The 27,782-nt window shown below is 60.0% G+C and overlaps 12 protein-coding genes across 13 annotated transcripts; 9 read left to right on the top strand and 3 right to left on the bottom strand.

Annotated features, from left to right (window-relative positions):
• Window positions 1–46: 46 nt before the first annotated feature.
• On the top strand, window positions 47–8,334 carry JDV02_006577 (Type I Iterative PKS; the record flags this gene model as incomplete). Its single annotated transcript, XM_047987987.1, has 11 exons — window positions 47–49; window positions 116–423; window positions 478–820; window positions 899–2,719; window positions 2,778–3,462; window positions 3,531–4,762; window positions 4,820–5,880; window positions 5,944–6,251; window positions 6,328–7,263; window positions 7,322–7,572; window positions 7,633–8,334. The coding sequence occupies 11 exons, from the start codon at window positions 47–49 to the stop codon at window positions 8,188–8,190; spliced, it is 7,506 nt and encodes a 2,501-aa protein (XP_047843978.1). The 3' UTR covers window positions 8,191–8,334.
• Window positions 8,335–8,546: 212 nt separating this feature from the next.
• Window positions 8,547–11,021, top strand: JDV02_006576 (uncharacterized protein). The gene is made up of 3 exons (XM_047987986.1): window positions 8,547–9,890; window positions 9,974–10,032; window positions 10,097–11,021. Exons 1-3 carry the CDS (start codon window positions 8,848–8,850, stop codon window positions 10,120–10,122), a joined length of 1,128 nt encoding a protein of 375 aa, XP_047843977.1. The 5' UTR covers window positions 8,547–8,847; the 3' UTR covers window positions 10,123–11,021.
• Window positions 10,338–12,488, bottom strand: JDV02_006575 (uncharacterized protein). Its single transcript, XM_047987985.1, has 3 exons — window positions 11,664–12,488; window positions 11,234–11,605; window positions 10,338–11,162 (listed from the first exon to the last, which is right to left on the bottom strand). Exons 1-3 carry the CDS (start codon window positions 12,366–12,368, stop codon window positions 10,425–10,427), a joined length of 1,815 nt encoding a protein of 604 aa, XP_047843976.1. The 5' UTR covers window positions 12,369–12,488; the 3' UTR covers window positions 10,338–10,424.
• A 989-nt stretch (window positions 12,489–13,477) lies between these two features.
• JDV02_006574 (uncharacterized protein) lies at window positions 13,478–13,939 on the top strand (the record flags this gene model as incomplete). The annotated part of the gene is made up of 1 exon (XM_047987984.1): window positions 13,478–13,939. One exon carries the CDS (start codon window positions 13,478–13,480, stop codon window positions 13,937–13,939), a length of 462 nt encoding a protein of 153 aa, XP_047843975.1.
• Window positions 13,940–14,237: 298 nt separating this feature from the next.
• On the top strand, window positions 14,238–15,065 carry JDV02_006573 (Glutathione transferase; the record flags this gene model as incomplete). Its single annotated transcript, XM_047987983.1, has 1 exon — window positions 14,238–15,065. One exon carries the CDS (start codon window positions 14,238–14,240, stop codon window positions 15,063–15,065), a length of 828 nt encoding a protein of 275 aa, XP_047843974.1.
• Window positions 15,066–15,315: 250 nt separating this feature from the next.
• Window positions 15,316–16,429, top strand: JDV02_006572 (uncharacterized protein; the record flags this gene model as incomplete). The annotated part of the gene is made up of 2 exons (XM_047987982.1): window positions 15,316–16,020; window positions 16,076–16,429. The coding sequence occupies 2 exons, from the start codon at window positions 15,316–15,318 to the stop codon at window positions 16,427–16,429; spliced, it is 1,059 nt and encodes a 352-aa protein (XP_047843973.1).
• A 114-nt stretch (window positions 16,430–16,543) lies between these two features.
• On the top strand, window positions 16,544–16,960 carry JDV02_006571 (uncharacterized protein; the record flags this gene model as incomplete). Its single annotated transcript, XM_047987981.1, has 1 exon — window positions 16,544–16,960. One exon carries the CDS (start codon window positions 16,544–16,546, stop codon window positions 16,958–16,960), a length of 417 nt encoding a protein of 138 aa, XP_047843972.1.
• Window positions 16,961–18,729: 1,769 nt separating this feature from the next.
• Window positions 18,730–19,538, top strand: JDV02_006570 (uncharacterized protein; the record flags this gene model as incomplete). Its single annotated transcript, XM_047987980.1, has 3 exons — window positions 18,730–18,777; window positions 18,855–19,244; window positions 19,380–19,538. 3 exons carry the CDS (start codon window positions 18,730–18,732, stop codon window positions 19,536–19,538), a joined length of 597 nt encoding a protein of 198 aa, XP_047843971.1.
• Window positions 19,525–20,923, bottom strand: JDV02_006569 (putative secondary metabolism biosynthetic enzyme). Its single transcript, XM_047987979.1, has one exon. It carries the CDS (start codon window positions 20,887–20,889, stop codon window positions 19,831–19,833), a length of 1,059 nt encoding a protein of 352 aa, XP_047843970.1. The 5' UTR covers window positions 20,890–20,923; the 3' UTR covers window positions 19,525–19,830.
• Window positions 20,924–21,738: 815 nt separating this feature from the next.
• On the top strand, window positions 21,739–24,226 carry JDV02_006568 (Ubiquitinyl hydrolase 1; the record flags this gene model as incomplete). The annotated part of the gene is made up of 3 exons (XM_047987978.1): window positions 21,739–21,979; window positions 22,122–22,665; window positions 22,894–24,226. 3 exons carry the CDS (start codon window positions 21,739–21,741, stop codon window positions 24,224–24,226), a joined length of 2,118 nt encoding a protein of 705 aa, XP_047843969.1.
• Window positions 24,227–24,527: 301 nt separating this feature from the next.
• On the top strand, window positions 24,528–26,121 carry JDV02_006567 (uncharacterized protein; the record flags this gene model as incomplete). Its single annotated transcript, XM_047987977.1, has 1 exon — window positions 24,528–26,121. The coding sequence occupies one exon, from the start codon at window positions 24,528–24,530 to the stop codon at window positions 25,344–25,346; it is 819 nt and encodes a 272-aa protein (XP_047843968.1). The 3' UTR covers window positions 25,347–26,121.
• On the bottom strand, window positions 24,952–27,308 carry JDV02_006566 (23S rRNA (adenine(1618)-N(6))-methyltransferase). 2 transcript variants are annotated; one of them, XM_047987975.1, is made up of 4 exons: window positions 27,055–27,308; window positions 26,771–26,891; window positions 26,535–26,700; window positions 24,952–26,473 (listed from the first exon to the last, which is right to left on the bottom strand). In XM_047987975.1, exons 1-4 carry the CDS (start codon window positions 27,279–27,281, stop codon window positions 25,494–25,496), a joined length of 1,494 nt encoding a protein of 497 aa, XP_047843966.1. In that variant the 5' UTR covers window positions 27,282–27,308; the 3' UTR covers window positions 24,952–25,493. The 2 variants fall into 2 exon arrangements, with proteins under 2 accessions (XP_047843966.1, XP_047843967.1); XM_047987976.1 differs by lacking the exon at window positions 27,055–27,308 and having other exon boundaries at window positions 26,771–26,935.
• Between the last annotated feature and the right edge of the window lie 474 nt (window positions 27,309–27,782).

Raw genomic sequence — 27,782 nt, 5'->3', positions numbered from 1 at the left:
CAACGCCAAGGCATTTCAACATCCATCCCGTAATCGTAGCGGAACAATGGTATGCCATCAGATGCTCTTTCCCATCAATTCCAAGTTTGATGTTGTCCGTTGACAAATGTACAAGGTGTGCGACGGCGGCTACTTCCTGGATCAAGATGTGTCGAGATGGGACGCGCCCTTTTTCTCTTGCTCCGTTTCAGAGGCTCGCGCCCTTGATCCTCAGCAGCGCCTACTTCTCGAGGTTGCCTATGAGAGCCTAGAAAGTGCGGGAATACCAATCGAAGCTATAGCAGAAACGGATACCGCCTGCTTCGTGGGTGGCTGTTCAGAAGACTATCGGGCCGTCATCTCCAGGGACGCTCATGCGGCACCACAATACGCCAGGACTGGCAACTCGCTCTCCATGCTCGCCAACCGCGTCAGTTGGTTCTTGTAAGGTCCGATGAGCTCGCAAAAAAGTCGGACTGCATACTGAGATCTCAGTAGCAACCTGCGAGGTCCGTCCGTAACGTGCGATACGGCCTGCTCCAGTTCATTAGCGGCCCTGCACCTGGCTTGCGAGACAATACGGTCCGAGTCGAACCCAACCCGTTGTGCGCTGGTAGGAGGAGCAAACCTCATCTTACATCCTGATGATCAATGTGCGCTCAATGCACTCGGATTCTTGAGCCCCGACAGTCGCTGCTTCTCCTTTGATTCGAGAGCAAATGGCTACGCACGGGGAGAGGGCATTGGCATGATTGTTCTCAAGCACATTGATGATGCTCTTCGAGACGGTGACCCTATTCGCGCCGTGGTGCGCGGGACCGGTCTCAACTCTGACGGCAGGGTACGTGAAATTGAACGACCGTTTATAAGGCATTCCATTTACTTGGTCAGAGTGGCTAATAAATGAAGGACTCGCCAGACTGCCGGCATTGTCCTCCCAAACGCGGAGGCACAAGAAAGGCTAATCCGCGACACATACAAGCTTGCTGGACTTGGCATGTCGGACACGCAGTACGTCGAGCTTCACGGCACGGGTACCAAGGTTGGCGACCCTGCCGAGGTCAGCGCCGTTTCCAAGACGATTGCTGGCCATGGCAAGACCGTCTATTGCGGCTCAGTCAAGTCGTGTATTGGACACACAGAAGGTGCGGCGGGTATCGCAGCCGTCATCAAGTGCGTTCTCTGCCTCGAGAGAGGCGTCATCACCCCCAACCTCAACTTCATCAAAGCGAACCCTCGACTACGGCTCGGCGCCTCGGGCATTGAGATAGCCACCTCGACGATACCTTGGCCGCGGTGTAAAGTACGGAGATGCTCCATTAACAACTTTGGGTTTGGCGGCACCAACGCCCACGCCATCATCGACGATGCGTACAACTACCTTCGACTGCGAGACAAGCTGCCCGCCTCCATGTCGACAAAGCTGCTTCATCCGAGAGAGTCGGCAAAGATACCGCAATCTCGACTATTTGTGCTTTCGGCCCCCGAGCAGGATGCTGTCACCCGGCAACGCCTGGCGCACGCCGACTATGTCGAACATGAATCGCGCTTCACTCGCGATACGCTACCGCACCTTGCCAGCACCCTAAGTCAGCGTCGGTCCATCTTCCAGTGGAGGCATGCCGTCGTTGCGAGCTCAAAAGACGAGCTCTCGGTCCGATGGAGGGATGGCAGCGTCAAGCCACTCAAGGCCGGTGCCTGTCCGAACGTTGCCTTTGCCTTTACAGGGCAGGGCGCTCAATGGTACGCCATGGGCCGCGAGCTGGTTTCCTACCCTGTCTTTGCCTCCTCGCTTCGTCAGTCAGCCACGTGCCTGACTGGCATGGGGTGCTCGTGGGATGCTTGGGACGAGCTGATGGCCGGGGAGGGCGAGTCCAACGTGAACAAGGCCGAGTACTCGCAGCCGCTTTGCCTGGCACTGCAGATTGCCCTCGTCGACCTGGCTCGGCAATGGGGCGTCAAGCCTTCGGCCGTAGTTGGTCATTCGTCGGGAGAGATTGCCGCTGCCTACGCCGCGAGTGCGCTGTCTCGCGAGGACTGCCTCAAGGTTGCGTATCACCGCGGCCTTGCCTCCAACATGGCCAAGGCGCGCAAACCAAATGGCTCTATGCTGGCAGTAGGCTTGTCTCCACGAGACGTCGAACCATATCTAACAACAACCGGAGATGCTGTTGTCGTTGCCTGCATCAATAGCCCCGAAAGCGTGACGCTCGCAGGCGACAAGGCCGCCCTGCAGGACCTTGAGGCGCATTTCAAGGAGCAACAGATCTTTTGTCGTATGCTACAGGTTGAAAATGCCTATCACAGCCCCCAGATGTTCAGCGTCAGGGAAGAATACAAGGCGCAGATCAGTGACATTTCACCCCAGAGCGAGTCGTCGTCAGTCATGTTCTACTCCACGGTCCGTGGCTGTCGAATCCCGACGGCTCAGCTCACGGCCGACTACTGGGCTGACAACATGTGCTCGACTGTCCTATTTCTTGACGCTCTCGACGACATGCTATATGCAGATATTGAAAGCAGGCAACGGAAGCCCAAGTCCGAGACGCCGAGCTTGATCCTTGAGATTGGACCTCACGGGGCGCTGGCGGCACCAATCAAGCAGTTCAAGGTTGCCCGTGGAGGGATGGAGGATTTATCGTACCATTCCCTCCTCAGTCGGGGACAGGACGCAACTGTAACGTCCATGGGTGCTGCTGGGTCTCTATGGGCCAGGGGCGTTCCGGTCAAACTGAATATGGTGAGTAGCCCGGTGGCATGAGCTGGACGATTTGATGATTTCTTACAAATTGTGTCAGGTCAACAATGTCGGCGAGTTCTCCAACGTCCTGACAAACGCGCCCAGCTACCAGTGGAATCACTCAGCATCATACTGGCATGAGAGCCGGCAATCCAGAAACCACCGTTTCCCCGAGTTTCCCAGGCACGACCTGATTGGCATGCGGCTGGATACTTGTAACCCACTCGAGCCCGTTTGGAAGAACCACTTGCGTGTCTCCGAGCTGCCTTGGCTTCAAGACCATCGTATCCACGGAGACATTGTGTTCCCCGCAGCAGGGATGATCTGCTCCTTCATTGAGGCAGCCAAACAAGTTGCACACTCCGAGGGTTCCAGCCATGTCGTGTCAGGCTTCGAGCTGCGTGAGCTTTCCGTGACCAAGGCCCTCGTGATCCCCAACAATGATACCGGGACTGAAGTACACGTCTGCCTCAAACGGCGCAAGGTAGGCATGGACGATGCGGGGCCTTGGTTCGAATGCTCGTACTACTCGTGCCAGGAGGACGATGTGTTTGTTCAGCACGCCGCGGGGCTTCTGCAAATCGAACGCTCCAAGGAGGCCGCCGCAGTGGACAGGGGGAAAGAAGAGAGGGAGGAGATTTTGGCGTTTCAAAAACGTTGGGACTCACAGCGTGCAATGTGCGAGAAACCAGTGACGCGTTCCAGCCACTACAAATTCTGTGAGGATCAAGGCCTGTGTTTCGGTTCGTACCACCCACATCAATACTGCCCCAGAGTCGGTTGCGAGTACAACTAACGAGTTTCCTAACAGGCAAGACCTTCCAGGGCCTGACCAAGGTTCGGCAGAAAGAGTCGACTGTAGCTTTTGAAATCAAGATTGCTGACACGCGCGCGTGTATGCCGGAGTTTCGAGAGAGCGACTACGTGGTTCACCCGGCGACACTGGATGCGGTGCTTCAGGCCATGATGGTTGTGGTCCCCAGAATGGACGGCATCGAGAGCCAACTCTGGGTTCCCACGGGTGCTGCTTCGATGCGCATCTCGAATGACATTTCTCGGGCGCATGGCGCCGTATTGCAAGGTGTTGCCGAATCGTCTCATACAGGAGTGCGCGAGATGACGGGGTCTCTACTCGTAAGAGACGGGCGACAAGGCACACTTCCCGCCATCATCATGAACGACTTCAAATTCAGCGGACTTGGGACCGCGCAGAAATCTCCCTCTCAATCGGATGGCTCGCTCTCAACTCTGTACGCGTCTGTCACCTGGAAGCCGGACTTGAGCCTTGTCGACGACCAGAGTCTGCGAAGCATGGTCGTCCGGGACCACCAAGGCGAAGCTGCCAACATGGTGCAGTTCTGCTCGGAAGCTTACAGCCTTGTGAACCAATTGTGCAGACTGGCGCTTCCAAAACTTGACTGCAGCTCCACGTCCCTGCCGCCTCATCTGCGTAAATACGCCGCGTGGGTTCGCAACCGCTGCAGCTACAAGAAGGCGGGCATCGTGACACCCTCCGTCACAGCCGACGTCCCCAGTCCTCCCAATGGTAGTCTCTCGGAGCCCGAGAACGTGGCTGCCTTCATCTGCAAGTATCCCGTCGACGGAACGCTCTTACTTCATGCCTTCCACTCGCTGGGCGCCATCTTCGCTCAAGAGAAAAGCCCCCTTGCCGCGCTGATGGAGGCGGACAACTTCTCGCAAGCTTACCAAGCTGCCTACGGCTTGCACATCAACACGCAGCTGTTCCAGCACTGGTTCGATCTCAAGGCACACAAGCAACCGACTCTGCGCGTTATTGAAATCGGTGCGGGCACGGCTTCCACTACGCTGCCTGTCTTGCAGCGGCTAGGCCCGCGCCGGAGCGAGACGCCTCGCTTCTCCCAGTGGACGTTTACCGACATCTCACCCGGATATTTCGAGAATGCCATGAAGGTCCTTCAGGACTGGAAGGGTCGCGTTGAGTACAAGGTGCTGGACATCGACAATGATCCCACTGAGCAGGGGTTCGATGCTGAGTCTTACGACGTGGTGCTTGCTGTTAATGTACGTTTACAGTCTGCTCAACTATGCGCCTTTCAAGCTTTGTGCTAACAGTCCTAGGTACTGCACGCCACAAAGGACATCAACAGGGCGCTGAAGCACTGCAAGAAGTTGCTCAAGCCGGGCGGCAACCTTGTCCTTGGTGAGTACACGAACCCGGACGACTTGTGTCACTTCGTCTTCGGAATCCTGCCCGGGTGGTGGGCCGCCGAGGACGGTAGAGAAAACAGTCCGCTTCTCTCACAGTCCCAATGGCATGACGCGCTTCAGATTGCCGGCTTCTCTGGCGCGGACGTGTGCCTCGCAGACAACGACGACCCGACCGCTCACAGGATGTCGACCATTGTCAGCACCAAGCCACGCGAAAGGATTCCACTCAGAGACGTCATTGTGGTTGTCATGGTCAGCAGCAGCGGCTTGACCAAAAGTCTCGCCTCGGACGTTTGCCGTCGTTTTCAGCGACTTGGCCATCGTGCAACGGTCAAGGACGTTGCGGCGGCAGTTGCAGACGCCAGCGGCAAGACGGTTATCGCTCTTCTCGAATACGACGAGCCATTCCTTGGAAAAGCTCAACAAGTCGAGTTCGAGCATGCCAAGCATCTTCTCCTTCACAGTCGCGAGACGCTATGGGTCACCCGATCGGACCTTGCGGACATGCCCGGCCATCCTGCCAATCGCATCGTATCTGGACTCATGCGATGTCTGAAGACGGAAGACTCGTCGCGCCGGCTGTATGAACTGCACTTTTCTCGACCTCTGGATGGCGATGTGGAGACGGCCGGTGTTGCTGTGTGCCAGCGTCTTTGCACCATCTGGGACGCTGACGGGGATGGCGGCACGCTTGATGAGATGGAGACGGCGGAGCGAGACGGAGCCTTCTGTATCCCGCGATATACGCCAGACAGGACTATGAATGACAGTATAGCGCGTGCGACACGGTCTGTAGTCACGCCGGAAGTCGGCAGCCTCGTTCAGGCCGGCCGACCTCTGAAGATGACCATCGGACAGCCTGGCATGCTCGACACACTTCACTTCGTTGATGATGATGATGGCCCTTTGTTGCGGCCGTTGCTCGATGAAGAGGTTGAGATTGAAGTGAGGGCTTGCGGCCTCAACTTTCTGTAAGTATATGAGCCAAAGACTCATGTTGTCGAATGCGTACACGGCACATACTGACGGAGCAGGGACATCATGGTCGCCATGGGTCAGATCCCGCGGCTCCTCTTCGGTCATGAGGCTGCTGGCATAGTCCGTCGCGTGGGTTCCAAATCGACCAAGTTTTCTCCCGGGGACCGCGTCGTGTACATCGGCCAAGGAGCCATGCGGACTTGTATTCGCTGTCATGAATCCAGCGCCCACAGACTTCCAGACGCAGTGTCGCTCGTGGAAGGTGCTTCGATCCCTATTGTTTACGCCACCGCGTACCAGTCCCTCATCGAAGTGGCGAGACTGCAAAAGGGCGAATCCGTGCTGATCCACGCCGCTGCCGGAGGTACGTTGACACTCGAGCGGCCCGCTCACGCCCCTTCATGTTCCCGGTTCTGTGGCTGAAGACACCTTCCTTGCAGGCCTGGGCCAGGCCCTCATCCAAATCGCAAAACTGTTGGACGCAGACATCTTTTGCACAGTGGGCACTGAGCTCAAGAAGCAAGCCATCGTTGCTCTAGGTGTCCAGCCTGATCGCATTTTCAGCTCTCGTGATGTTTCATTCGCCAAGGGCATCAGGCGCATGACTGACGGCCGGGGTGTTGACGTTGTGGTTAACTCTTTGGCAGGCGAGGCGCTGCGCCAGAGTTGGCATTGCCTTGCCTCGCACGGCCGATTCATCGAGGTTGGCAAGAAAGATATGCTGTGCAACAACGGGCTCGACATGCAGCCGTTCCTCAACAATGCCATGTTTGCTGGGGTCAACCTCGAGGCCATGACGGTCAACGAGCCACTCCGGTGCTCCAGGCTCATGTCCAAGGTGCTCAAGCTCTTTGAGCAAGGTGCCATCGGCTCGATACGGCCCATTGCGGTGCACGAATTTAGCAAAGTCGAATCCGTCTTTCGAGAAATGCAACGCGGAAGCCACATTGGCAAGTTGGTCCTCCGGGTCACGCCTGAATCAAAGGTTCTCGTTGCACCGAGAAAATCGGCTCTCCTGCGGCTCAAACCCAATGTGACATACCTGCTAGTTGGTGGCCTGGGGGGATTGGGTCGAGCTCAGGCTCTTTTCATGGCAGAGCATGGTGCTCGCCATCTTGCATTCATCTCCCGCTCTGGAGCAGCACGGGCCGAAGCCGAAATGACCGTGGCCAAGTTGGTTGACTCGGGCGTTGAAGTCAGGGTGTATGCGGGCGACGTTGCCGACGATGCTCGGCTTAGGGAAATTATCGATGATATATCCCACAGCATGCCGCCCGTCAAGGGTGTCATTCAGGGAGCCATGGTACTTGCGGATAGCCTGTTCCACAGGATGAGCTACGACCAGTGGGTCGCCGCAACGCGACCAAAAGCGCAAGGTATGATTTCTCTTCGAAACGGGCAGCAAAGTTACGCGATGGATAACCGGGTTTTCAGGGAGTTGGAACCTTCACAAGCTCCTTCCAAATGATCTCGACTTCTTCATTCTTCTCTCGTCGCTGGCCGGTATTATCGGCTCCGTCTCACAGGCCAACTATGCAGCGGGAAACACCTTTCAGGATGCCCTCGTCCATTACAGACGGCAGAGAGGTCTGGCAGCCCAGAGTATCGACCTCGGCGTCATCAAGGGCATTGGTTATGTCGAAGAGCACCATGATTCCGGAGCTTGGCGGAGCCCGCTTAGACTGGTTCGGTTCACCCATTGAAGTCGTGCTTTGGCGAGCAAAGGCCACTAACGTCACATGTAGACGGGTGTCGATGAGCAACGATTCATACATACCTTGCGATGCGCATTGGACGGAACCGCTGACGGTGTCAACTCATTGGCACCGCAGCTGCTCGTCGGTGCGGGCAGTGGAGGCGTCCAACAGGCCTCGCGCAAGTCCGACCCCAGTGCCGGCTTTTACTGGTTGCGATCGCTGCCGCACTTTGCTTATCTGCGGCAAGTTGATGTCAAGGACACGGACGACGCGGGCGACAACGATGATGAAGTCGGCGAGAGCAGGGACATCAGACTGCTCAAGCTATGCAAATCCATGGACGAGGCGATCGAGGCGGTGCAGAAGATCCTGGTGGCTAAGATTGCCAGGATCATCTCCATCCCCGTGGCGGATATCAACACGACCAAGCCGGTTTACACGTACGGGGTTGACAGCCTGGTGGCCGTCGAGTTGCGAAACTGGCTGTCCATGGAGCTGAGGAGTGACCTGAGCATCTTTGACCTGACGAGCAGCGCCCCTATAAGCGATGTGAGCAGGAAGATTGCGGGCAGGTCTCAGTTGGTCCCTGCCGTCGTAAAGTCGTAGGAATCAGGATAGCGGAATGGACATGACTTCTTACAGTTGGAAAAGAGACCAGGCGAGAGCTTCCACTTTCGTTGTAGACATGATGATGCTATCGATATTGGGCCTGGCTGTGTCGAAGAGTTTACGGCAGCCATAAATTAATGGAAATTCCAGAAGTCGTATTCAGAGAATGGCATGTCAATATAGGAACATGAACAGAACCGTCATCGACTAGATGGTGTCCGAGTCAATGAGACGACCTCGATTTTAACCACCCCCCCAAGCCCCCTTTTTTGTCCGCCCGCACTTCTAGTCTCCGCGAGCGGGGCAAGTCCGAGCCCGTCCCGACTCCCGCAGCTCAGAACTCCCCATCCATCCATGGTTTGACCCTTCTTGGCCCCCAGCGCTAGGGCTGACAGGACATACGCAGCCAGCCAACCCCAGCCAGCCAGACAACACCAGGGGTTTCAGGGTCTTGGATCCCGAGTGCCCCAATAGGGCAATGCCCGCCGCTCGCCGTCTGTCGGGGCGACGCAGCGTCCCGAGACCGAACGAGACAACAAAACCGTCGCCCATCGCCGCTTACGTCTGGTGCTTGCCTCATCATGACTTTGTCAGGGACTACTATTCCGCGCGACATACGTCGAGCTCTGGCGTCCCGCCCGACGCGCAATCGAAATGGGAGCTCTCTTCTCGCGGCCCGGTCGTGAGGACAGCGCCCTTCCCACCGGCGCCTTCTCTGCCGGCAACCTCTCCTCGCTCGACAGCCCTTCCATCGCGCCGTACTTGGGCATCAACACGGGCCTCTACAATGGCATCCCGACGTCAGACCTCCCGCCGATTCCGTTCGAATGGATCGTGTCGCCTCGAAACGTCACCGACACGTGCCCGAACGGCGCGCGGATACTCACCTGGTTCGGCGTGACGGAGGCCGTCATCACGCTCCTCACGCCCCTGGTGGCGTACCGTCCGCTCATCCACTTCCTCTCGCGCGGGCTCCTCGGCCGCCGGTCCAAAAACTCCCTCTGGCTCGCCTGGACCGTCACCTTTGCGTGCCAGCTCGTCGCCAACGCCGTCGCGGCGGGCCTCATCGGCAACACGCCCGGGTACGGACACCTCAACATGCTGCACATCTTCACCGTGCTCATGGCCCGCCCGCGGTTCCACTTTGTCGTCCTGGGCCTGCTGCGGACCGTCGTGCGCGTGCGTCGGCCGCGCAGCTGGGACGGCGGCACGAACAACAACAACAAAACGACCATTATCCGGCGCAAGGACGACGGCGGCGTCGAGTTCCCCTACACGGACGCCTGGATCGCCACCTCCCTCTCCGAGATGCTGCTGCTCATCGTCTCCGCCATCTTCACGGGCGTGACGTGGCACCGCCTGCCCGAGGCCAGCAAGGCGCGCGAGTTCATCTCCGACCACGTCAGCTTCGTGGCCAGCGCGCCGGGCCTCCTGCTGCTGTGCATGGTCGCCCTCGTGCCCTTCCACAAGCGCTACGGGGAGGCGTTCCCGTCCGAGGGGAGGCGCTACGAGACGGGCAGGCATTGGGGCGTGCGCGTGCGCCGCGACGGCACGGCGAGGGTCGGCGTCAAGCACACGAAGCGCCAGACGGTGCTGAAGCGCTGGGCGAGCGCCGTCGTCGGCGGCATCGTCCTGGCGTACGTGACGCTGGTGCAGTTTGCTTACTGGGCGAGGTTCCTGGAGATGAGCGGTGTTTTGTGAGTGCATGTTGTGGCGGGCGGCGGCAGCCTTGCTGGCCTGGTGCATGTTGGTGTTGAAACTTGCTGACCGATCGTGGTAGGTTTTGTCCGCCAAAGCTCGTGAGCACTGGGATTGTCTGGACTGTGTTCACGCTTGCAGGTACGTCGATATTCTCCCCTGTTACTGGTACATATGGCTCGTGGAACTTACCGCGCCATATCAGGTCTCGTGGCTGGCGCTGCCTCCTAGATCCGATCGAAAGCATCCGCCAATCTAGACTATCCCAGGTGCATGGCGGAAGCCGAATGATGGTAATGATGATGATGCATTTGCCGAAAACAAAAAGCGCCGGATGGCGATCAGAGTTTGGATTCTATCGTGATTGCGAGGCGAAACTACTTTCGCAGGACTACTAACTACGCTACAAGCCTGTAAAAGGTTCCCATCTCCAAACCAACTCTATACTCAACAGTGGCAAGACTCATACAGACGCCTCCAACAGGGCCTCATCTTCTGTTTGAAGCCCAGCACAAACTATACACGCGTCTCGACTAGCCCGCCATGACGCTGCGGCCTCCATCCTGAGTGATGCGCTTCCGGACGCGAATTTTTATGAAGCCGTGTCCGAGCCGCACCAGCTCGGTGGTGGCCTTGGAGTCGCTATCCTCGGAGTTGACGGCTGTCTCGTGCGAGTCCTCGCTCTTCACCTCACTCGCTTCGCCATCGTCACTGGCGGGAGATTCGTCTGTGACGGGAGATTCAGGGGTGCGCTTGAGAACACCAACAACAGCGCTGGGCGCGAACATCAGTGCTTCGCCGGTGCGCAGGGAGACAATCTGCGAGAATAACTGCATCTCAGCATCGGGATACGCTGTGCAGTCGTCAACATCTTCATCGTATGGCTTGAAGCTGGCGCGGCCTTTGTTCAGGGCCGTTGCGCCCGCGAGATGGCCCTTGAGTGCGCGCAGCCAGTCTGGGGAGGTGAAGCGGTGCACCATGGTGACGGAGCAGAGGTCTAGGAGCTTCGGGGAGATGGTAGGTTCCTGCGTGGAGATGATGACCCGGGCCCCCTGATGGCGCTGGAGACGGATCGTGGTGAGCAGTGCTTGTGTCAAGGTCTCGCACTCTGCCGAGTTCGTCATGTACTTGTGCGCCTCGTCGAGCGCGACGACACGGCCGATCGTCGATGGCTGTTCCAGAAAAAGGCTGAGGCAAATGTTGAACAAGGCGCAGGCCGCTTCCGCGGTGACACATGGGCATGAGAGATCAACAATAGTTAGTTGGCTGGCCTGTAGGTAGACGCATCCGTTAGCAAGACAATTCAGGGCCTCATTTTTTTCGGGTTGCCCAGTTGACGAACCTTGGGAGTCCAATTGGTGCCTTGCCGAACCGTGGCCTTCTTCTTTCCTCCGCCGGGGTTGCCATATACCTGCTCGTTCGCCATGAAGCTCTCGAGAGTGTCGAGACGCTGTTGTAACGGGCCGCGCTGACCAGGGTTCAAGTCCTCCTCATCCAGGTAGCGCCTGAAGGTACTGTACTTGAAGCCCGAGCTGACACTCTGCTGCTCGACGCGAAGCTGGCGTAGAATGCGCGTGACGACGTGAAGGTATAGAGGCATGCCGCCGTGGATGGAGCTCACGGCCATCAAGTCGAGCATTCGCTTCGTGTTGAGGTCACTCTCATCGAAGCGTAGTCCCTCGACCTGAACATGTGGCAGCTTGCTGTAGATTCTCTGGGCCGGGTCAGCGGACGAGTCAGTCAAGATAGAGGGAACAGGTAAGAGGACGTACCCGAATCTGGACAATGTTCGTTGGCGGGCACAGCACGCGCACCTTGACCGCTGGATCCGATGACAGGTACGCAGCCTCGCATGGGGAGCCGCCAGCGTCCGATGTGAAGTAGTCGTAATGAAAAACGATGCCGGTCAGAGGCCGGGGGAGCACGTTTGCGTCAGATGGAAGCAGACAATTCTCCAGCATGCAGCTCAGCGTATGGCTCTTTCCGGAGCCTTGACTGCCACAGATGAAGACGCTAGAGGGCGCGCTGATGTTTTGGAAGATCCTTGGATCGTGGTGTGAGGAAATAATGCTGTTGCTGTACATCAAGCCTGACATCTTGGCCACATCGCCGCCCAGGAGGCCGTACTGGCTGAACGGCTTCGAGGGCAACGACTTGGCATGGCCGCGGGTCGTCTCGGTGAAGATGGGAACGCTTTTCAGCTCGTTTGCGTCCTGTGCCGAGCCATCCTCTTCGAGAAGCTGCAGATGCAACAGCAGCTTGTGCATGTCTACATCGGGATCGAGATTGAACGCAGCCATGGCGAGCCGCCGGCGCCGACAGCAGTGTCCTTCACTTTTCTTTTGTCGTTGCAGGCGAGGTGAGTTTAGGAGAGGGTTTTCTGAAGTCGCGGGCGCGAGGTACTGCGCGTGCGTATCGCAATGTTGTGAGGGGCGGTTGATGTGGCGAGTGGCGAACGAGTGAGTGCAGCAAAACATGATTGTGCCCCTAGCACTACTCTTACTTAAAGAGCGAGCCTGAGGCCCCAAGTGCCGGCCATTCTGGTGGATAGGATGAAAGACTGATTCATAGCAAACGGTAAAAGCAATGAATAACTGACTGAGCAGGCAAACGCCCGCTCACCGATGAGCAGGCTGCACATGTTCGCTCGCCGGCCTCCACGGCAACATACTGACCAATTTAGACCACGCTCGGGCTTACACATGAAGACAAATGCACCGGGCCTGTGTGAGGGAAAACCTAGTTCGAGATTATCGCCATATCGCTGCCAGGTTGGTCACATTGTATGGATAGTCGTGTTGTGTTCAGTGTCTGACGAGCTGACGACCCGCGTTGGCGGAGAAGCCGTCTAGGCGGCCTTTGAGGCCCCCGAAAGACTCATAAACAAGCAGAAACGCTTGGAGAGTACCATTGGGGCGGTAATCTAGCAGAGGGAATCATTTTCGGATGCGGTCGTCAGTCGCGAGCGCGGCAAAAGAAATGTCTTTTGGCCTCCCGGAGACTAGAACCGATAGGAGGCAATGTGTAGCCACCCTGTCACCCTTATCACCCATGCATCACAAGCCTGTTGAGTATGAATGGCTGTGGTAACTCGCATGGGGTAGGGCTTCAAGGCCTTCGCCATGCCCTAGGCTGGCACGGATGAACGAAGACATAACTGAAGCTGAAGCCATCACCGGACGCAGGCATGTCCAGATACCTTACCCACACCATCGGCTTTGGTGTCAATCGGTCTGCTAAGTTGCATGTTGTTGAATTGGCCATCTCCAAGACTTGCCCTCCGTCATCTCGCTCATGTGACAAGCCTGGGAGCCAAACGCCACCGTCGGCTATCGCTTGAGTCTCTGGAGGAAGCTGAACACTAGCTCGTCGCTCACCGGTCTAGACGATTCGAGGCTGAAATCGTTGCCGCTGGTGATGTGAGAGAGCTTGGTGTCAGGTAGGGCTGAAGTGCCGACGCAACGCAGACCGTCCAGCTGCCGACGTAAATAGTTGGCAGTCGCCGCACGACACCCGCGCAACTTCTGCCAGACTATGGCAATCGCTCCCCTTTCGTCGCAACTTTCGCAAAGGAGCCTCCCTCACCATGTCTCACTTAACCGACTCGATCCCGCGCAGCCTCATGGCCGCCAACAGCCTGCTCTTCTCGGGGCTGCTCTACGTGAAGAGCTGGAACGAGACGCACGTCTTCAACCCGCGCTGGCCGGCGCACGCGCGCTTTCACAACGGGCAGTCGCTGTCTTTCGGCGCCATGGCATCGCTCACAGCGACGTGGCTCTTGCACAGGCGCACGCTCACGGCAGACGCGGCGCAGGATTCGCTCCTCCTCGCCGCCATCGTGGGCTCCATGCCGGCCGCCTCCGGAATCACGGCCGTGTTCTACCCCGGGTCCTGGTGGGCGGAGCCAGAATGGGACAACGGCAAGATAATGGGCCCGCAGGGGTGGGTTTACGTCGGACAGGTGGTGCTTACCTGGACGTTGTTTTTGCTGGAGAAGTTGCGTCTGCAGGCCGAGGCGGAGAGGGCCGCAAAGGCCAAGAAGCAGTGAATTAGGTGACACGTTGAATGCTTTGTCGTTTTCTGTTATGCTATTTAGGAATGAACATAAACTGTGTTGAATGAGATGGCGTGTAAATTCGGTTTCACTGGGTGACAAGCCTCAGTCAATAACACTTGGATGAAGCGTCTTTGGAGTCCGGCGAGCGGCTTGACTTACCAAATCGATTCGTGAGCGATGTCGCCATCACGCCATGCATCCCCAACCATCTCCCCCTCGCTGGCGTCTGCGCCCAAATTCAGATCTTCATCTCTCATCATTGCTTGGGCAAACCTGCCACCATCTGAAAATGCCCAACGTCGACACGTCTCTCCCGCCCGAGACAACCGGGGCGGCGGCGGACCTGGCCGCGCGCCACGCCGCCGACCACCCGCTCAAGCTATATGGCGGTTGGTTCTGTCCATTCGTGCAGCGCTCCTGGATCACCCTGGTCGAGAAGCGCATCCCGCACCAGTACATCGAGATCAACCCGTACCGCAAGGAGGCCAGCTTCCTCGCCATGAACCCGCGCGGCCTGGTCCCGACGCTGGTCGTACCCGTGGACGCGAGTGGCAAGGGCCAGAAGCCGCTGTTCGAGAGCAGCATCATCTCCGAATATCTCGAAGAAGCGTATGCGGACGAGAAGCATGGACCTGCTTTGCTTCCCAAGGAGCCCTACGAGAAGGCCCGGGCGCGGCTGTGGATCGACCACATCAGCACGCGCATCATCCCGGCCTTTTACAAGCTGCTGCAGCACACGGCCGACAAGCCGTTCAGCATTGATGAGGCTCGTGAAGAGCTGCACCGCCATATTAGAGCCTTCACGGAGCAGATGGACCCGAAGGGACCGTGGTTCCTGGGCGAGCAGATCAGCCTTGTGGACATAAGCCTGGCACCGTGGGCGAAGCGCCTGTGGCTCATCGACCACTACAAGCCGGGAGGACTGGGCATCTCAAAGGACGGAGACGCTGTCTGGAGCCGCTGGAAGACGTGGATGGATGCCGTCGAGGGCCGTGAGAGCGTCAAGGCGACTTGGAGTGCTGATGAGCGCTATCTTGCGGCGTACAAGAGGTACGCCGATGATACCACCAACTCACTTGTCGGGCAGGCCACGAGGCAAGGGAACCGACTTCCGTAGAATCCTCGGGAGCACAAATTCATTCATGTTCATGTCGCTTTTAGCTGTTTGGAGCGGATTGGTGATCAAGGTGCCATTTATGCCTGCTACAAATCACACGGTGATGGCTGGGCTGCAGGCCTGCTTCGTACAGTGTGAATGGGCTTCTTTTGGCACTGTCTGTCCTGCACGCCACTCGAGTCCAAGCTCTGCACCTGTCCGTCTCACCAACATCGATCCGTCACCACTGTCCCTTCTCGCTGCCGCCGCCATGTCCGACAACACCAGCTCGCGGTTCGCGCCGCAGAACAAGTCTACCCACGAGCGGCTCTCGACGAACACGGTCGGCCTAGTCGCCCTCTCCGACTTTCGCAAGCGACGCGCCCAAGTCCTCGAGCAGCAGGAGCGCGAAGCCCGAGAAGCCGCCTTCTCTGGTGCATCAACGCCCGACCGCTCGCATACGGCGACTCCCGACAATGCTGGCAGCGACTCGGCGAGCGGTCCCGGGATGGCCCCGGCCAAGAAGAAGAAGAAGAGGCCGCAGGGGAAGAAGTTGCTGTCCTTCGATGACGAAGACGGAGACGAGGGGGACAGCTCTGCCGCCGAGAAGAACGGCCACGCCAAGTCCAAGTTCAAGGCCAACGCAGCCGTCGGCGTCATCCCCAAAGCCACCACAAAGTCGGCGTTACGGAGGGAGGCTGCCGAGCGGGAAACACTGCGCCGCGAATTCGTGCAGGTGCAGGAGGCCGTCAAGGCTACCGAGATCGCCATCCCCTTCGTCTTTTACGATGGCATCAATACGCCGGGCGGCATGGTGCGGATGAGAAAGAGTGATTTCATCTGGGTGTTCCTCGACAAAAGCCGCAAGGTGGGCGCGGAGCTGGGCGTTGGCGACCAGAGCACACCGCGCAAATCATGGGCGCGAGTTGGCGTGGATGACCTGATGCTCGTGCGCGACACGGTCATCATTCCTCATGTAAGTCAATTTCGCTATGCTCGCTATTTGCCTTGGCTAACCAATCCCCCCTCAGCATTATGATTTCTATTTCTTCGTCATGAACAAGAGCATCGGGCCGGGCGGCCATCGGCTCTTCGGCTACCGCAACGAGGCTCCTCCAGTGCCCGAGACTCCTGACGCCGGAACCGATAGTGTAGATGCGAACCGCCTTGTGCTCAAGGCATCAAAAGCGGCGGCTCCCGATATTAAGACACTCGAAGGCGCGACGGACGACCCGACGAGGACCAAGGTCGTAGATCGAAGGTGGTACCTGAGGAACAAGCACATATATCCGGCGAGCACCTGGCAAGAATTTGACCCGGAGAAGGACTATGCCAACGAGATCCGCAAGGACACGGGCGGCAACACCTTCTTTTATTCGAAGTGATGACGGCTGAGCTGACGGGCCGTATTGCTGGTCGGAATAGAGAACCGGGCTCATTATTGACCGCTGCTCAGACGGGCCCTTCGCTTTGAGCTGGGCTGTCCCTCGTTTGTCACCATGGACACGTCATGCCCAGAGACGATAGAGCGCCCAGATGGCTCCCGCGAGGACGAGCCACCCTGGCCAAAAGAGCAAGAGAATAAGGGCGTTGCCGCCGCCGAGGATGAAGACGGCGAATTCATAGAAGAGCCTTTGTCGAACCTGGCGCACCGTTTGCGAATCCCAGGCGTCGGCGACGGCTTTGCTGGACATGAGGAGACCGTGGAAGGCGCCGAGTTTTGCGGCACCGACGGCCCGAGCGACGAAGAAGCCGCTGGCGTACCAGGCATGTACGGAGGCGGCGTGGGCGGCGAGATAGGCGTGAAGACAGACGAGGTAGGAGAGTTTCGCGAAAAGTCGCTGGCAATGCGAGGCGAGGATCAGGCTCGGGCCCAGCCGGTGAAGAACGGTCGAGTGGGGACTTATGGACACTGACGGTTTCACTTTGGAAACCGTGAGAAGGGAGATTCGATCCATGGCGATCGCCGATGATGAGCGGCCAAACTTGGCTTGTGTTGAGGGCTTTCCATGGACGAAGCGGCGATGCAATGCGCTCGGCGGCGGCGACGACGACGACGACGATGCCGAAGCGTTCCGCCCCTTATAGCATGACGGACCTGTTCTTCCCCCGCCACGCTGCCGCCTTGACAAGTCCGCACACTCCCGGCGGGCGGGCACTTACACGGGCCCCTCTTTTCCGACGGCCCAACCACAGGCGCGCGAGAGCGCAGATGCAGAATCGGGCAGCCTAGGGGCCCGGCCATTGGGTCGGGGTCGGCCCTGACGGGCGCCGGGTGCGGCACAGGTGTGGCGGCCGGCGCAACGCGGGCATGAACACGGTGCCGGTTCGCGGCAGCGGAGTGGGAGGAGGACAAAGCGTCTCGCCGGCACGAGGCCCCGCGCGGGGCGAACCAGGGATCCGCGAGTCGCACGTGGGGGCGCTGACTCGCCGCTCCCTCTGGACGCCCATGTCGACGACATTCTGCCGGCCTCAGATCTCAAGTGCCTCAAGTGCCGCTCGCGGTGTCCATGGGTTGGTATCGCTTCGGGACGGGCGGGCCCTCATTGTCCGCGTCTGGGACGACTTGGCTTGACTCGCCTTGCGGGGAGAGCGAGCGGTCAGGTGCCCGCTTCGTGCTGCTCGCTGATCGGAGCCCCTTCCCTCTTGTCTAGCTATGTGGTTGCATGCATGGACGACGGGGACTTTTCGGAACGGCCTACCCTCCCTGCCAGGTGGGCGACTCGTTCTCGCAATAGGCATGAAGCCGTCCCTTGTTTCGGGAGCGCCGGTCGCGGCGGCGGAATGAAGCCCACAGGATACAGAGTCGCCCCGTGGCCTCTGTTCGCGATGTTGCAAGCACAAAGTGTGAAGCGAAAAGGACAAAGCACGCACCCGCGCCGCCAGCTAGCCACACTTACACCAAGTCAAAGACGCACGTGCCAACCAAGCCAGCCGTCCGTTCGTGCGAGCATCGACCGACCGACCGACACAGGTTCGACCCCGCGCGTCGGGACCCGGATCGGATCAATGGGCCTGTGCCCAGAGGGGCGGGGGAGGGGCCGTGTGCAAGAGCCGCATTGCATTAGCTGTGCCCTGCGTGCGGGTGAGACGTGGCGCGCATGCCATGGCAACCACCTGGCTTGTGGGCGGCAGGCAGCTCGTGAACTTGGGCCGCAAAGTCATGCGACTTATCTGGATCGCCATGTATTCTGATGGTGAACTATTGTCGCATGGAAAGCCCTTGGCTCGCCTGCGTCGGAGAGTACATATACGAGGTGGCATATGCAGAGATATGGCATTGTCAAACAGTCGCTGCAGCCAGGCACCCGCCACCCTACCTTGGCGCACCTAGTTCTATGTCACTCTCTGGCCTATGCTCGCGGCTGAAACCTCCCCCATAGTACACCATCACGGGCCCAGAGGGCAGAGCCGTTGGTCACTCACCCACCCATTATCAACCCGCCCGCCATTGATCAAACACGGAGCAACGCCGACATGGAGTCACGGGCGCACAGTGGGCTTGGGCAGCAGTCGCCAAACCGAAGAGCGCAAATCGCATCGCTCTTGTTCGCGGCTCTGCTTGCCTCTTCCTTACTTTAAATAGCGAGATTCGTTCCGGCATTTCCGTTGTCACGACCTGTGGTTGATCTCTACTCGAGTCTACAAGTCTCACCCAAGGTCCCGTGCAACCAGCACAGCCACGATGAAGTTCTCTACCAAGGCCGTAGCGCTTCTCTCCCTCGCCGCCCGGGTACGTTTTACACATCTTCAGCAGCAGCAGCAATGGGCCGTCTCTTCTTTGGGCTAACCGGACACGCCCGATAATAGGTGCTCGGGTCGGACATACCAGCGGACGGACATGAAGAGCCCATTGCGTGGGAGGTCGAGGTCCGGCCCGACGAAAAGGTGACGCTCCCCGGCACCGTGCAGGAGGTCCGCGCGCAGCTCCTCGAGCGCAACCCGGACTGGGACACGACCGTGGCACCGGTGCTCGCGGCCAGGGAGGCGGCGACGTCGATACGGTCCCGGATCAACCGTAGGGACGGCGACTATTTCCCCGTGATCCAGTGCGGCGTGGGTCAAGCGGCCGACATACAGGCGTACCTGGAAAACCACATCAAGTACCTCAGCAGCCTGAAGGGTAAGCCGATCAACGGGCCCGGAGGTTGTGGCAGAGTCAGCTGCCAGCACAGCGTCGGGGTGTGGTGGTGCAACGAGGTAAGTATCATCAACCCTCCACCCCTTCCTTTCTTACAACACCCTGGTCTTGTTGGAAGAAGAAGAAAAGGCAGCACCGGCACCGGTCCGGGTGGGGGTTTGAAGGATAGGCTAACGCAACTCTTGCCTCTCTAGCACAAAAAAAATCCACTCGAGCTGAACTCGTGGAAGGCGCTCAGCGATGGACTCGCGGCGCTTAGGGGTAGTTGCATTAAGGAGGGCTCCGGCGCGGCTGGCAGCCTGTCAGGCTACCGCGTCATAATCGCCGGTGCCGATTGCGGCAAGAAAGGCTGAGGGATGGCTTCGGAGTGCACAGCCTGGCGAGATACGCACGTAAACTTCTACAGACATATATAGTCGACCAGACATGCTATTTTAACTTTGCCCGAGCTGGGACTGAAAGCCGAGTGCCTGTTTCGCCGCGGGCGGGGGACGAGAATATTAGCATGTCAAGCCGGCGCGCCTCTCGTCGTCCAGTCTATCCAACACGGGGAGGGGGGCCGAGCACACGAAGACGTAGAGCAGTCTACGGCGCGCCCGCCCGCAACCGCGCGCGGCTTGTTCGGTTTCCGGCCTCTACGATTTTTCAGAAGACGGCGCCGCCGCCGTCGACGATGATGTCGGCGCCGTTGACGTAGGAGCCCGCCCTGCTGAGCAGCATGACGACGACGCCGGCGATCTCGTCGGGCCCGCCCATGCGGCCCGAGGGGTTGCGGGAGCGCCAGCTGGCGCGGGCGGCGGCGAGCCCGTCGCCGGCGTTGAGCAGGGTGTCGACGTAGCCCGGGCTGACGCTGTTGACGAGGATGCCGTGCCGCGCCCACTCGGCGGCCAGGCAGCTCTTGAGGGCGACGACGGCGGCCTTGCTGGCGTTGTAGGCGGCCTGCGGCTGGGGGTAGTTGACGCGGTGCGCCGAGATGGAGGCCGTGAGGACGATGCGGCCGCCGCGGCCACCACGATGGTGCCCAGCGGCCTCATCATGCCCCCCACGGTCTAGTACTGCTGGCGGTGATGCTTGGTCGTTCTGCCTGACCATCTGGCGCGCGACGGCCTGCGCGCAGATAAACGAGCCCGTGGCGTTGACGTCCATGATGCGCCGCCACTGCGCGACGGGCATGTCGAGGGCGTGGGCGCAGCCGACGACGCCGGCGAGGCAGACGAGGGCGTCGACGGAGCCGAACACGGCGACGGTGTCGGCGACGGCGGCGGCGACGTCGGCCTCGTCGGTCACGTCGGTGGCGCGGGCGCGGATGGCGGCGTGCGGGAAGTCGCGGCGCAGCGCGGCGACGAGGTCTGTTGCTCCTCCTCCTCCTCCTCCTCCTCCTCCTCCTCCTCCTCCTCCTCCTCCTCCTCCTTCATCTTCATCTTCGTCGTCGTCGTTGGAGCGGACGCTGTTGCGGACGGACAGGTCGAGCAGCATGAGGCCCGAGAGGCCATGCTGCAGGAGTGCGCGGGCGATGGCGCTGGCGATGGCGCCCGTGCCACCGGTGAGGATGGCGACGCCGGACACGGCGAAGCGCGAGGCGGCGTCCGGGGCGGGTGGTGGCGGGGCGGAGGTATCCGTCGCGAGGGTCATGAACGGGATGGAGCGCTGGGTGAGGGCGCTGCGCTCGGCGGCGGCGGCGGCGGCGGCGGATGAGGACGACATGGCGGGGGTAGATGAGGGTGAAGTGAGTGAGGTGACGGATCGTGAGATGAGGAGGGGCATGAGGGGCGTGGTGACGATGATGTGGGGGAGGGGCCCGAGTGTAAGTTGATGAGGGGTCGGGGGTGACGGGGTGAGGAGAGATGAAGTACATCGGCGAGAAACACTTAATAGAATAGACATGGGCTTTTGATGAGATGGTTGCTGCCAAACTTTGAGCCGCATCGTTGCGTGTCGTAAGGCCGGCACAGGCAACCAGCCATTGACATCGGCGAGCAGTGTCCAAGGCAGTGGCCTGCTTGCCTGCTTCACATTATGCTAGGCCTGTGAGCTGTAGCGATGCGAGGACATCCTTTTTGCCATTCACTCACGTTCGGATTTTCTTTTGGAAGAATTAAAAAGTCAAGACTGCGCCTCGTCAAGTCGTCTTTTCAGTTGCGGCGCATTGTGGCCAGATATTCGTTTCCCCCCGCGCGCGCGAGCCTGATGTAGGCAGCAGCAGTTTGGAACACACAAGTATCGACCAGGACAATGAGGCTGAAGAGTCAGTCACCAAGACAAGGATACAAGCAGGCGCTACGTTGGTAGCATCTCCACGTCATGTTGACAGCTTTCAACTACATACCTAGCTAGGTAGGCAGCATCATTCTCGGCATCGAAAGGCCACGTCGCGATGGCCTCTTCCTGACAAACCCACGCCCATGAGCGTCCGTCCGACTCACAGCGCAGGCTTCAAGTCACATAAATGACTGATACATCCATCACCTAGCCAGCGCATCGTCTGCGCCACTTTGTTTGTTCACCTGCGTGTCAAGAGCCGCCCACCGGCCATTCATCCATCCATCCTTCATCATGAGTGGACTCGTCACCCGCGGCACGGCTCTCGCGAAATGGCTCCTGCCCGCAACGCTCTCCCGTCGCGGGCCCGAGCGCCGCGGTATGCTGGTCGGCCTCGACGCCGCCGGCAAGACGACGCTGCTGTACCGCTGGAAGCTGGGCGAGACGGTCACGACGATCCCCACCGTGGGCTTCAACGTCGAGACCGTCTCCCGCGACGGTGGATTCTTCGACCTTGTCCTGTGGGACATTGGAGGTACGTGGTGCTCCTGATCTTCTTCCCGGTGCAATTACTTGTAGTAGCCAGGTCATGATCGAAGATAGGAAGAAAAAAGACCCGTGCTGCTTGCAACGTTCTGTTGTGTGCGTAACTGACGCGACGGGGTGTATAACTACAGGAGGAGATAGGATCCGCCCTCTGTTCCGACACTACATCCCCTCGACAGAATACATCATCTTCATCCACGACTGCGCGGACCACGAGCGCCGCGACGAGCAGCTCGACGAGTTCAACCGCGTGGCGCAGACTCTCGCCGACGCGGACGGGCGCTTCATCTGTGTCATCTTCAACAAGCAGGACCTCCTGCCCCCTGCCAAAAGACGCCGACACGTCGCCGACCTCGCAAGGCGCTACGAGGAGAAAGCCGCCACGTACGCCGGGAAGCTCGCCGTCGACGTCCTGAACCTGCCGGGGCTGAGCGCCACGAAGAGCTCCGACGCGGACTTGCACGTCGTCCTGGACCATGTGCAGGAGACGCTGCGGCACGGGCCTAAGCCGAGAGCAGCAGCAGTAGCAGCCAGCGCGGTCGAGTCGCGACTCGTGGTTAAGGTCCCCCGTCCAGACGTGGATGACTTGAAGAGAGAGGCGCAGCGGATGGTCGATGCGGATGGCTTGTCGGCGGATGAGTTTTGGCAGGCGCTCGAGCGAGGTGACTTGCAGGAGTGGAATCATTATATGCGCCTGCGTGCAGGGTTCTTTGGTTTGGTCCAGGGCGCCGCAGCTTCGACGACGCTATTGAGTTGCGCAGATGTGCTTCTCCAACATTTAGGACACCTTGAGGCCTTGAAGACGGATGGATTAGGCGACGCAACACCCCGGCAAGTGCTCCTCCTCTAAAGAGCTTCTCAACATGAAAGCCAACCAACCCGCTAACATCGACGACCACACAGCACCATGACAATCTTCTGGCTCCTCCAACTCCACCTCTCGGCAGCCAAGTACGTCCGGGAAACAAAACTCGACAGGCCGCTCAGACGCGAGGACTTTGCCAGCGTGCTGCTCCATGCCCCCGAGTTGTCCGACCCCGGCCTGTGGAGGGACTATTTCTCCCGGGATAGACTCTTCTCGCCCGACGCCCACGAGCGTTGGCTCTTTCCAGACCTGCAGTCCCTGCCGCCCATCTCCGCAATGCCCTTTAGTACCAGCGCAGCGACGCCCATGTGTCTCCATGAGGAACCCGACGAGAGTGATAGGCTCGTGAGCTTTGCCCTCGCCGTCGCGCAAAAGCAACGACAGCCGATAGGCACCGAGGAGTATCGAGGCGGCAGCGGTGATGCTCTCGGGCACGCGCTCGCCGCTCTGCAGTCGTCCATCATGCGCGCTCGCACGACGGACCGTACCATCGCGCCGTACTCGGCAACCAAGGCGCACTTTTGGATCCAGTTTGTGCGCGCGTGCCTCGGCGGCGTCGTCATGCCGCCCAGCGAAGGTACCGAGGACACCAGAAGGAGTCTCAACCCCGCCATCGGACTTGCACACGGCGGGGGCGCGGAAATCGAGCTCGACGAGTTCAGGGACATATTTGGGATCACGGGCGAAGAGTGGCGCGGGTACTACTCGCGCGTCGTGTGGGAGGGCGTGCCCGCGCGCGTGGCGTTTGCGAAGCCGGACCTGAAGCCGCTGCCGCACGCCCTGGCGGTGAAGACGGCGCCGCGGAGTAGTAGCATGGCGAGTGCGCAGCAGCCGACTCTGAGGGCCGCGAAAAATTTCATCGAGAGTCTGGATCCAAGTCATGGGGGGTCTGGTACGCATGACGTTGCCGCAGCAGACATAGCCAGCGATGATGAGGCCCAGCCGCCCTCCCGTTCGGAAGACGACCTCGCCCTCATGGCCGCCGCGGTGATTGACGAGGCCGAGATCATCGCGCTGGAAGACACCGAGGGCTCTTTGGTCAAGGGCAACAGCCACGCCAGGATGCTGCTGCGCCTTTATCGCGTCCTCGCGGCGGAGGAGACGTCGGACGAGGGCGCCATGGCCGCCGCGCTGCAGGTTCCCTGCCCGGGCGTCGACGGCGTGACGCAGAGGACGTTCTGGGCTAGGCGGTTGCACTCCGCGTGGATGGGCTGTGATGGGCGTCTGGGGTCGTTTGAAGAGTTTGTAGACGCGAACAGGGAGCTGGCGGACGAGGAGCTGCCGCTGGCGGTGTATTCGCACTCGCTGTGGGCGGGCGAGGAGGCGCGGAGGAGGTTTATCGAAGCGGATCGCAGGCCACTAGCGAGTTGATGAATATGGAGCAAAGACGAAGCACAAGCGTGCGCCGATTAACGACTGTCGTCCATCTGTTGATCGTGTGAGGTGAGGGGCCGTGTAGGTCGGGGTTTCGGCATATCCGGCCGCGAGCCGCTCGCTGGCTAGCCCACTCCACTTTGGTCCGCCATCACCAGTGACCACCAGGAACAGAAGCCACCCCTCCTTCATCAACAACATCACTTCGTTTGCGTCCTCGTCTCTCATCTCGCTCATACACTTCTCCAGCGGCCCCGGTCGGCCACCTCTCCCGCTTGAACAGGCTGCGCCAAGAATAATGGCGTCTTCCTCTTCGGCCGCCACTACCGCCACCGAAACCTCGCCGCAGCAGCAGCAACAGCAAAGGCACCACCAACAACAAGAAGAGGAAGAAGAGCAGCAACAGCAGGTCGCGCACGACGCCGAGCTCATCTTCCAATACCACCAGCTCCACCACGCGCCGCAGCCCTCCGACGTCATCTTCTGCCTCTGCAGCCTGGACCTGCGCGTCGCCGCGCGCGCCGCCCAGCTGTGGCTCGACGGGCTCGCGCCGTGGCTCGTCTTCTCGGGCGCCTCGGGCAAGCTCACGCGCGGGCTCTTCGGCGGGCTGCCCGAGGCCGAGGCCTTTGCCGCCGTGGCCCGCCGCATGGGCGTCCCCGGCGCGCGCATCGTCGTCGAGCCGCGCGCGACCAACACGGGCGAGAACGTCCGCTTCACCCACGCCCTGCTGCGCGAGCGGGGCGTCCCCGCGCGCTCCCTCATCCTCGTCCAGAAGCCGTACATGGAGCGTCGCACGTGGGCTACGTTTCGCAGGCAGTGGCCCGGCGCTGATGGCGATGGCGATGGCAATGGCGGTGATGGCGAGGAGGACGGGGCGGTGCGCATGTGCGTCACGTCGCCGCGCTTCGACGCCTTCGAAGACTACCCCGACGCGGAAAACCCCCGTCGTCTGGTCCTCAACGTCATGGTCGGGGACCTCGTCCGCATACGCGACTACCCCGCGCGCGGGTTCCAGGTCGAGCAGGAGATCCCGCCCGACGTCTGGGCGGCCATGGAGCGGCTGGTGGCGGCTGGCTACAACGAGCACTTGCCGGAAGGGTTCACGTTGGAAAAGTAGACGGACAGAGTTGAGTCCAACAGAGTCGAGGTATATGGCGGCAGTGTCCACGTCGAGAGCTGGACGCAGCAGGCACAAGATGTAAGTAAGTGGGTGGCATAGCTTCTGGTGTCGGCATGGCACTTTGTTGAGTTCAGGCCTTCATTTTCACTTGGGTTCCTTCGCTCTAGCAGTCGCCGCCTCTACAGTCGTCTTGAGGAACCCCTGAAAGCTCTCGAACGCGACGGCGTCGAAGCCCTCCATCCACCGACACTGCACGTCGAGGTGGTCGAGGGCTACTCGCATCCGCACCCTGAACCCGAACGCACAGACCGGTTCGGCCATGTTCTGTTTTGCCTCTCCTTCTGCGTCTGCTTTCGCCGTTCCCTTCTCCTTGGCCTCTGCCTCCGCGCGCTTCTTCTTGCGCCGCCACGCCCGCGCCCAGACGCGATCCGCGGCCCGTCCGGTCCCCTCCATGGCCTCGCTGTCCCACTCCCAGGACATGAGCTCCAAAGCGACCATGGCATCGCGCACATGCTGCACGAATGCGCCAATGTCACTGGGCAGCGGCTGCACGGGCAGGTGGTATTCCGTCTGCGGCGGCAAGATGCTGCCGCTGCTGCCCAGCTTCGCGGTCGCGGCCTTGGTCCCGCGCGCGACGGCCTGCGCCGGCCTCATGGGCGCGAAGCTCCAGGCCACGGCCCACCTCCGCGTCTTGTTCCCCTGGACGAACTCGGTGACGGCAAAGTTGTCGACGCCACTGTCGCGCAGCCGGGCCACCACATCGGCGACGCTCGACAAGAAGCCTAGCATGGCCGTGTACCAGCGCACGCGGTCGCGCAGTGCGAGCGACTCGTCGACCAGGCGACTCACGAAGCCGACCTCGCCGCCGGGTGTGACCATCTCGGCGGGGGAGCCGGTGCAGGCGGTGCGCGGTGGCCGGGCCTTGAGCGCCGCGCTAGCGAGCATGTCTTTCTCAGAGGCGTAAAAGGGCGGGTTGGTCATGCAGAAGTCGAGAGAGGTAAGGCCGAGGTCGTCAAGTGGGAGGAGGGGTGAGGATGGGTCCCGATGAGAGACGGTGATGCGGGCAGCAAGGTCATTGAGCTCGACGTTTTTCCTGGCCCAAGATGTGCTCTCTGCGTCGGTGTCTGTCCTCACAGTCGGTTAGCCATATAGGGTCCGCTGCCAACCGCAATGTGGTGGACGTACCGGTTGCGATAAAAGACCAGGGCCGCTGTGTGCATCCGAGAAGGGGGTAGATGCAGCTCGCCCCTGTGCCAACATCAAGGCCGACGAGCTTCTGGCCGGGCGGGCTGTACGATGAGGTGTCGAGCAGGTCTTTGAGCCAGAGGATGTAGTTGTGCCGGTTCGGAACCTTTTATTTACTTTTTCATCAGCGACCCTGACCAAGCCTTCAAGTCCGTCTTTTTTTTCGTCATGCATACCGGAGGACATAGCCTGTCGTCTGGCAGCTCCAGCTTAATCCCAAAGTCGAGCTTCAGCAGCGTCTTGGTGAGCTGCATGACGGCCTTCGGGTCGTTAAAGTCAAGCTCGCGGCCCTTGGTCCTGTTCTCCCCCCGCGCGGTACGCCGTGCCCAGCGTCAGCGACCTGAGCAGTCTTGCACCCCGCGTCTCCTCCCCCCCCCCCCCCCCCAGCGACGACCGGGTTGTGGAGGAGGAGGAAAGGCAGGGGACAACATGATGGGAAAAGGGTAGAGGCGCAGCTCACACGGCGGCAAAGTTGGGATCGCGGCGCGACAGGTCCGCAAAGTCTGGGGCGCGGGCGTGGTACAGCTCGCGGAAGCGGCGGTCCGCGGCGGCTTGCTTTCGGGCGGTGCTGTTGCTCGCATCGTGCGCTCGCGAGGCGAAGTCGCGGTCAGGTCGTGGGAGAGGAGGTGAGGCGGGTGCGGGAGCGGGCGGGTCGGAGCCCGGGGATGCTTTACGCTTCGGCCCCATGGCGGGTGGCCGGCTGTGATGGTGGTGGTGGTGGTTGGCGTTTGTGAGGGAGAGCCTGAGATGGAGAGAGTGATGAGTTTTGGTGGGGCGCCCAGCTAGAACTCACTCACTCACTGCACGCTGTGACGTGAATGAACGACGCGTGTGAGAGAGCTGACCATCCCCCATTCCAGGCTTCCTTCACCTACCGACAGGCCCGCACCATCATCAAGCTCGGCCCACGCGAGCAACGTACAATTTAATTCACAACGCCGAGATCGTGCAGACGCCGGAACCCTGCCAGCAACATGGCTTCCATCACCGATCTACCATATGAAATCCGGGCTCAGATATGGACATTGACACTCGAACCTCGGATGGTCCAGGTCCGTGTAAGAGCTCACATCAAACCCGGAGAAAGTCGATTCCTATACCTAGCCTCGTCAACGCCCGTGCCTAACATCATGCACCTCTGCCGCGAAAGTCGTTGCCGAGGTTCTTCTGACTATCACGAAAAGTTCT

The sequence above is a fragment of the Purpureocillium takamizusanense genome, chromosome 6 (genome assembly GCF_022605165.1).
Source record: "Purpureocillium takamizusanense chromosome 6, complete sequence".
NCBI classification, from domain to species: Eukaryota; Fungi; Ascomycota; class Sordariomycetes; order Hypocreales; family Ophiocordycipitaceae; genus Purpureocillium; species Purpureocillium takamizusanense.
This window is presented reverse-complemented; position numbering and strand designations above follow the sequence as displayed.

Coding starts and splice junctions, on each gene's coding strand:
- JDV02_006575 (XM_047987985.1), bottom strand. CDS start 12,368: ATGTTTTGCTGCACTCACTCGTTCGCCACTCGCCACATCAACCGCCCC. Junction 11,606..11,663: donor CGAACATTGTCCAGATTCGG/GTACGTCCTCTT, acceptor GACCCGGCCCAG/AGAATCTACAGCAAGCTGCC. Junction 11,163..11,233: donor GCACCAATTGGACTCCCAAG/GTTCGTCAACTG, acceptor GTCTACCTACAG/GCCAGCCAACTAACTATTGT.
- JDV02_006569 (XM_047987979.1), bottom strand. CDS start 20,889: ATGTCGTCCTCATCCGCCGCCGCCGCCGCCGCCGCCGAGCGCAGCGCC.
- JDV02_006576 (XM_047987986.1), top strand. CDS start 8,848: ATGGGAGCTCTCTTCTCGCGGCCCGGTCGTGAGGACAGCGCCCTTCCC. Junction 9,891..9,973: donor CTGGAGATGAGCGGTGTTTT/GTGAGTGCATGT, acceptor CGATCGTGGTAG/GTTTTGTCCGCCAAAGCTCG. Junction 10,033..10,096: donor GACTGTGTTCACGCTTGCAG/GTACGTCGATAT, acceptor GCGCCATATCAG/GTCTCGTGGCTGGCGCTGCC.
- JDV02_006566 (XM_047987975.1), bottom strand. CDS start 27,281: ATGGGGCCGAAGCGTAAAGCATCCCCGGGCTCCGACCCGCCCGCTCCC. Junction 26,892..27,054: donor GATCCCAACTTTGCCGCCGT/GTGAGCTGCGCC, acceptor GGGGGAGAACAG/GACCAAGGGCCGCGAGCTTG. Junction 26,474..26,534: donor CTGGTCTTTTATCGCAACCG/GTACGTCCACCA, acceptor CTGTGAGGACAG/ACACCGACGCAGAGAGCACA.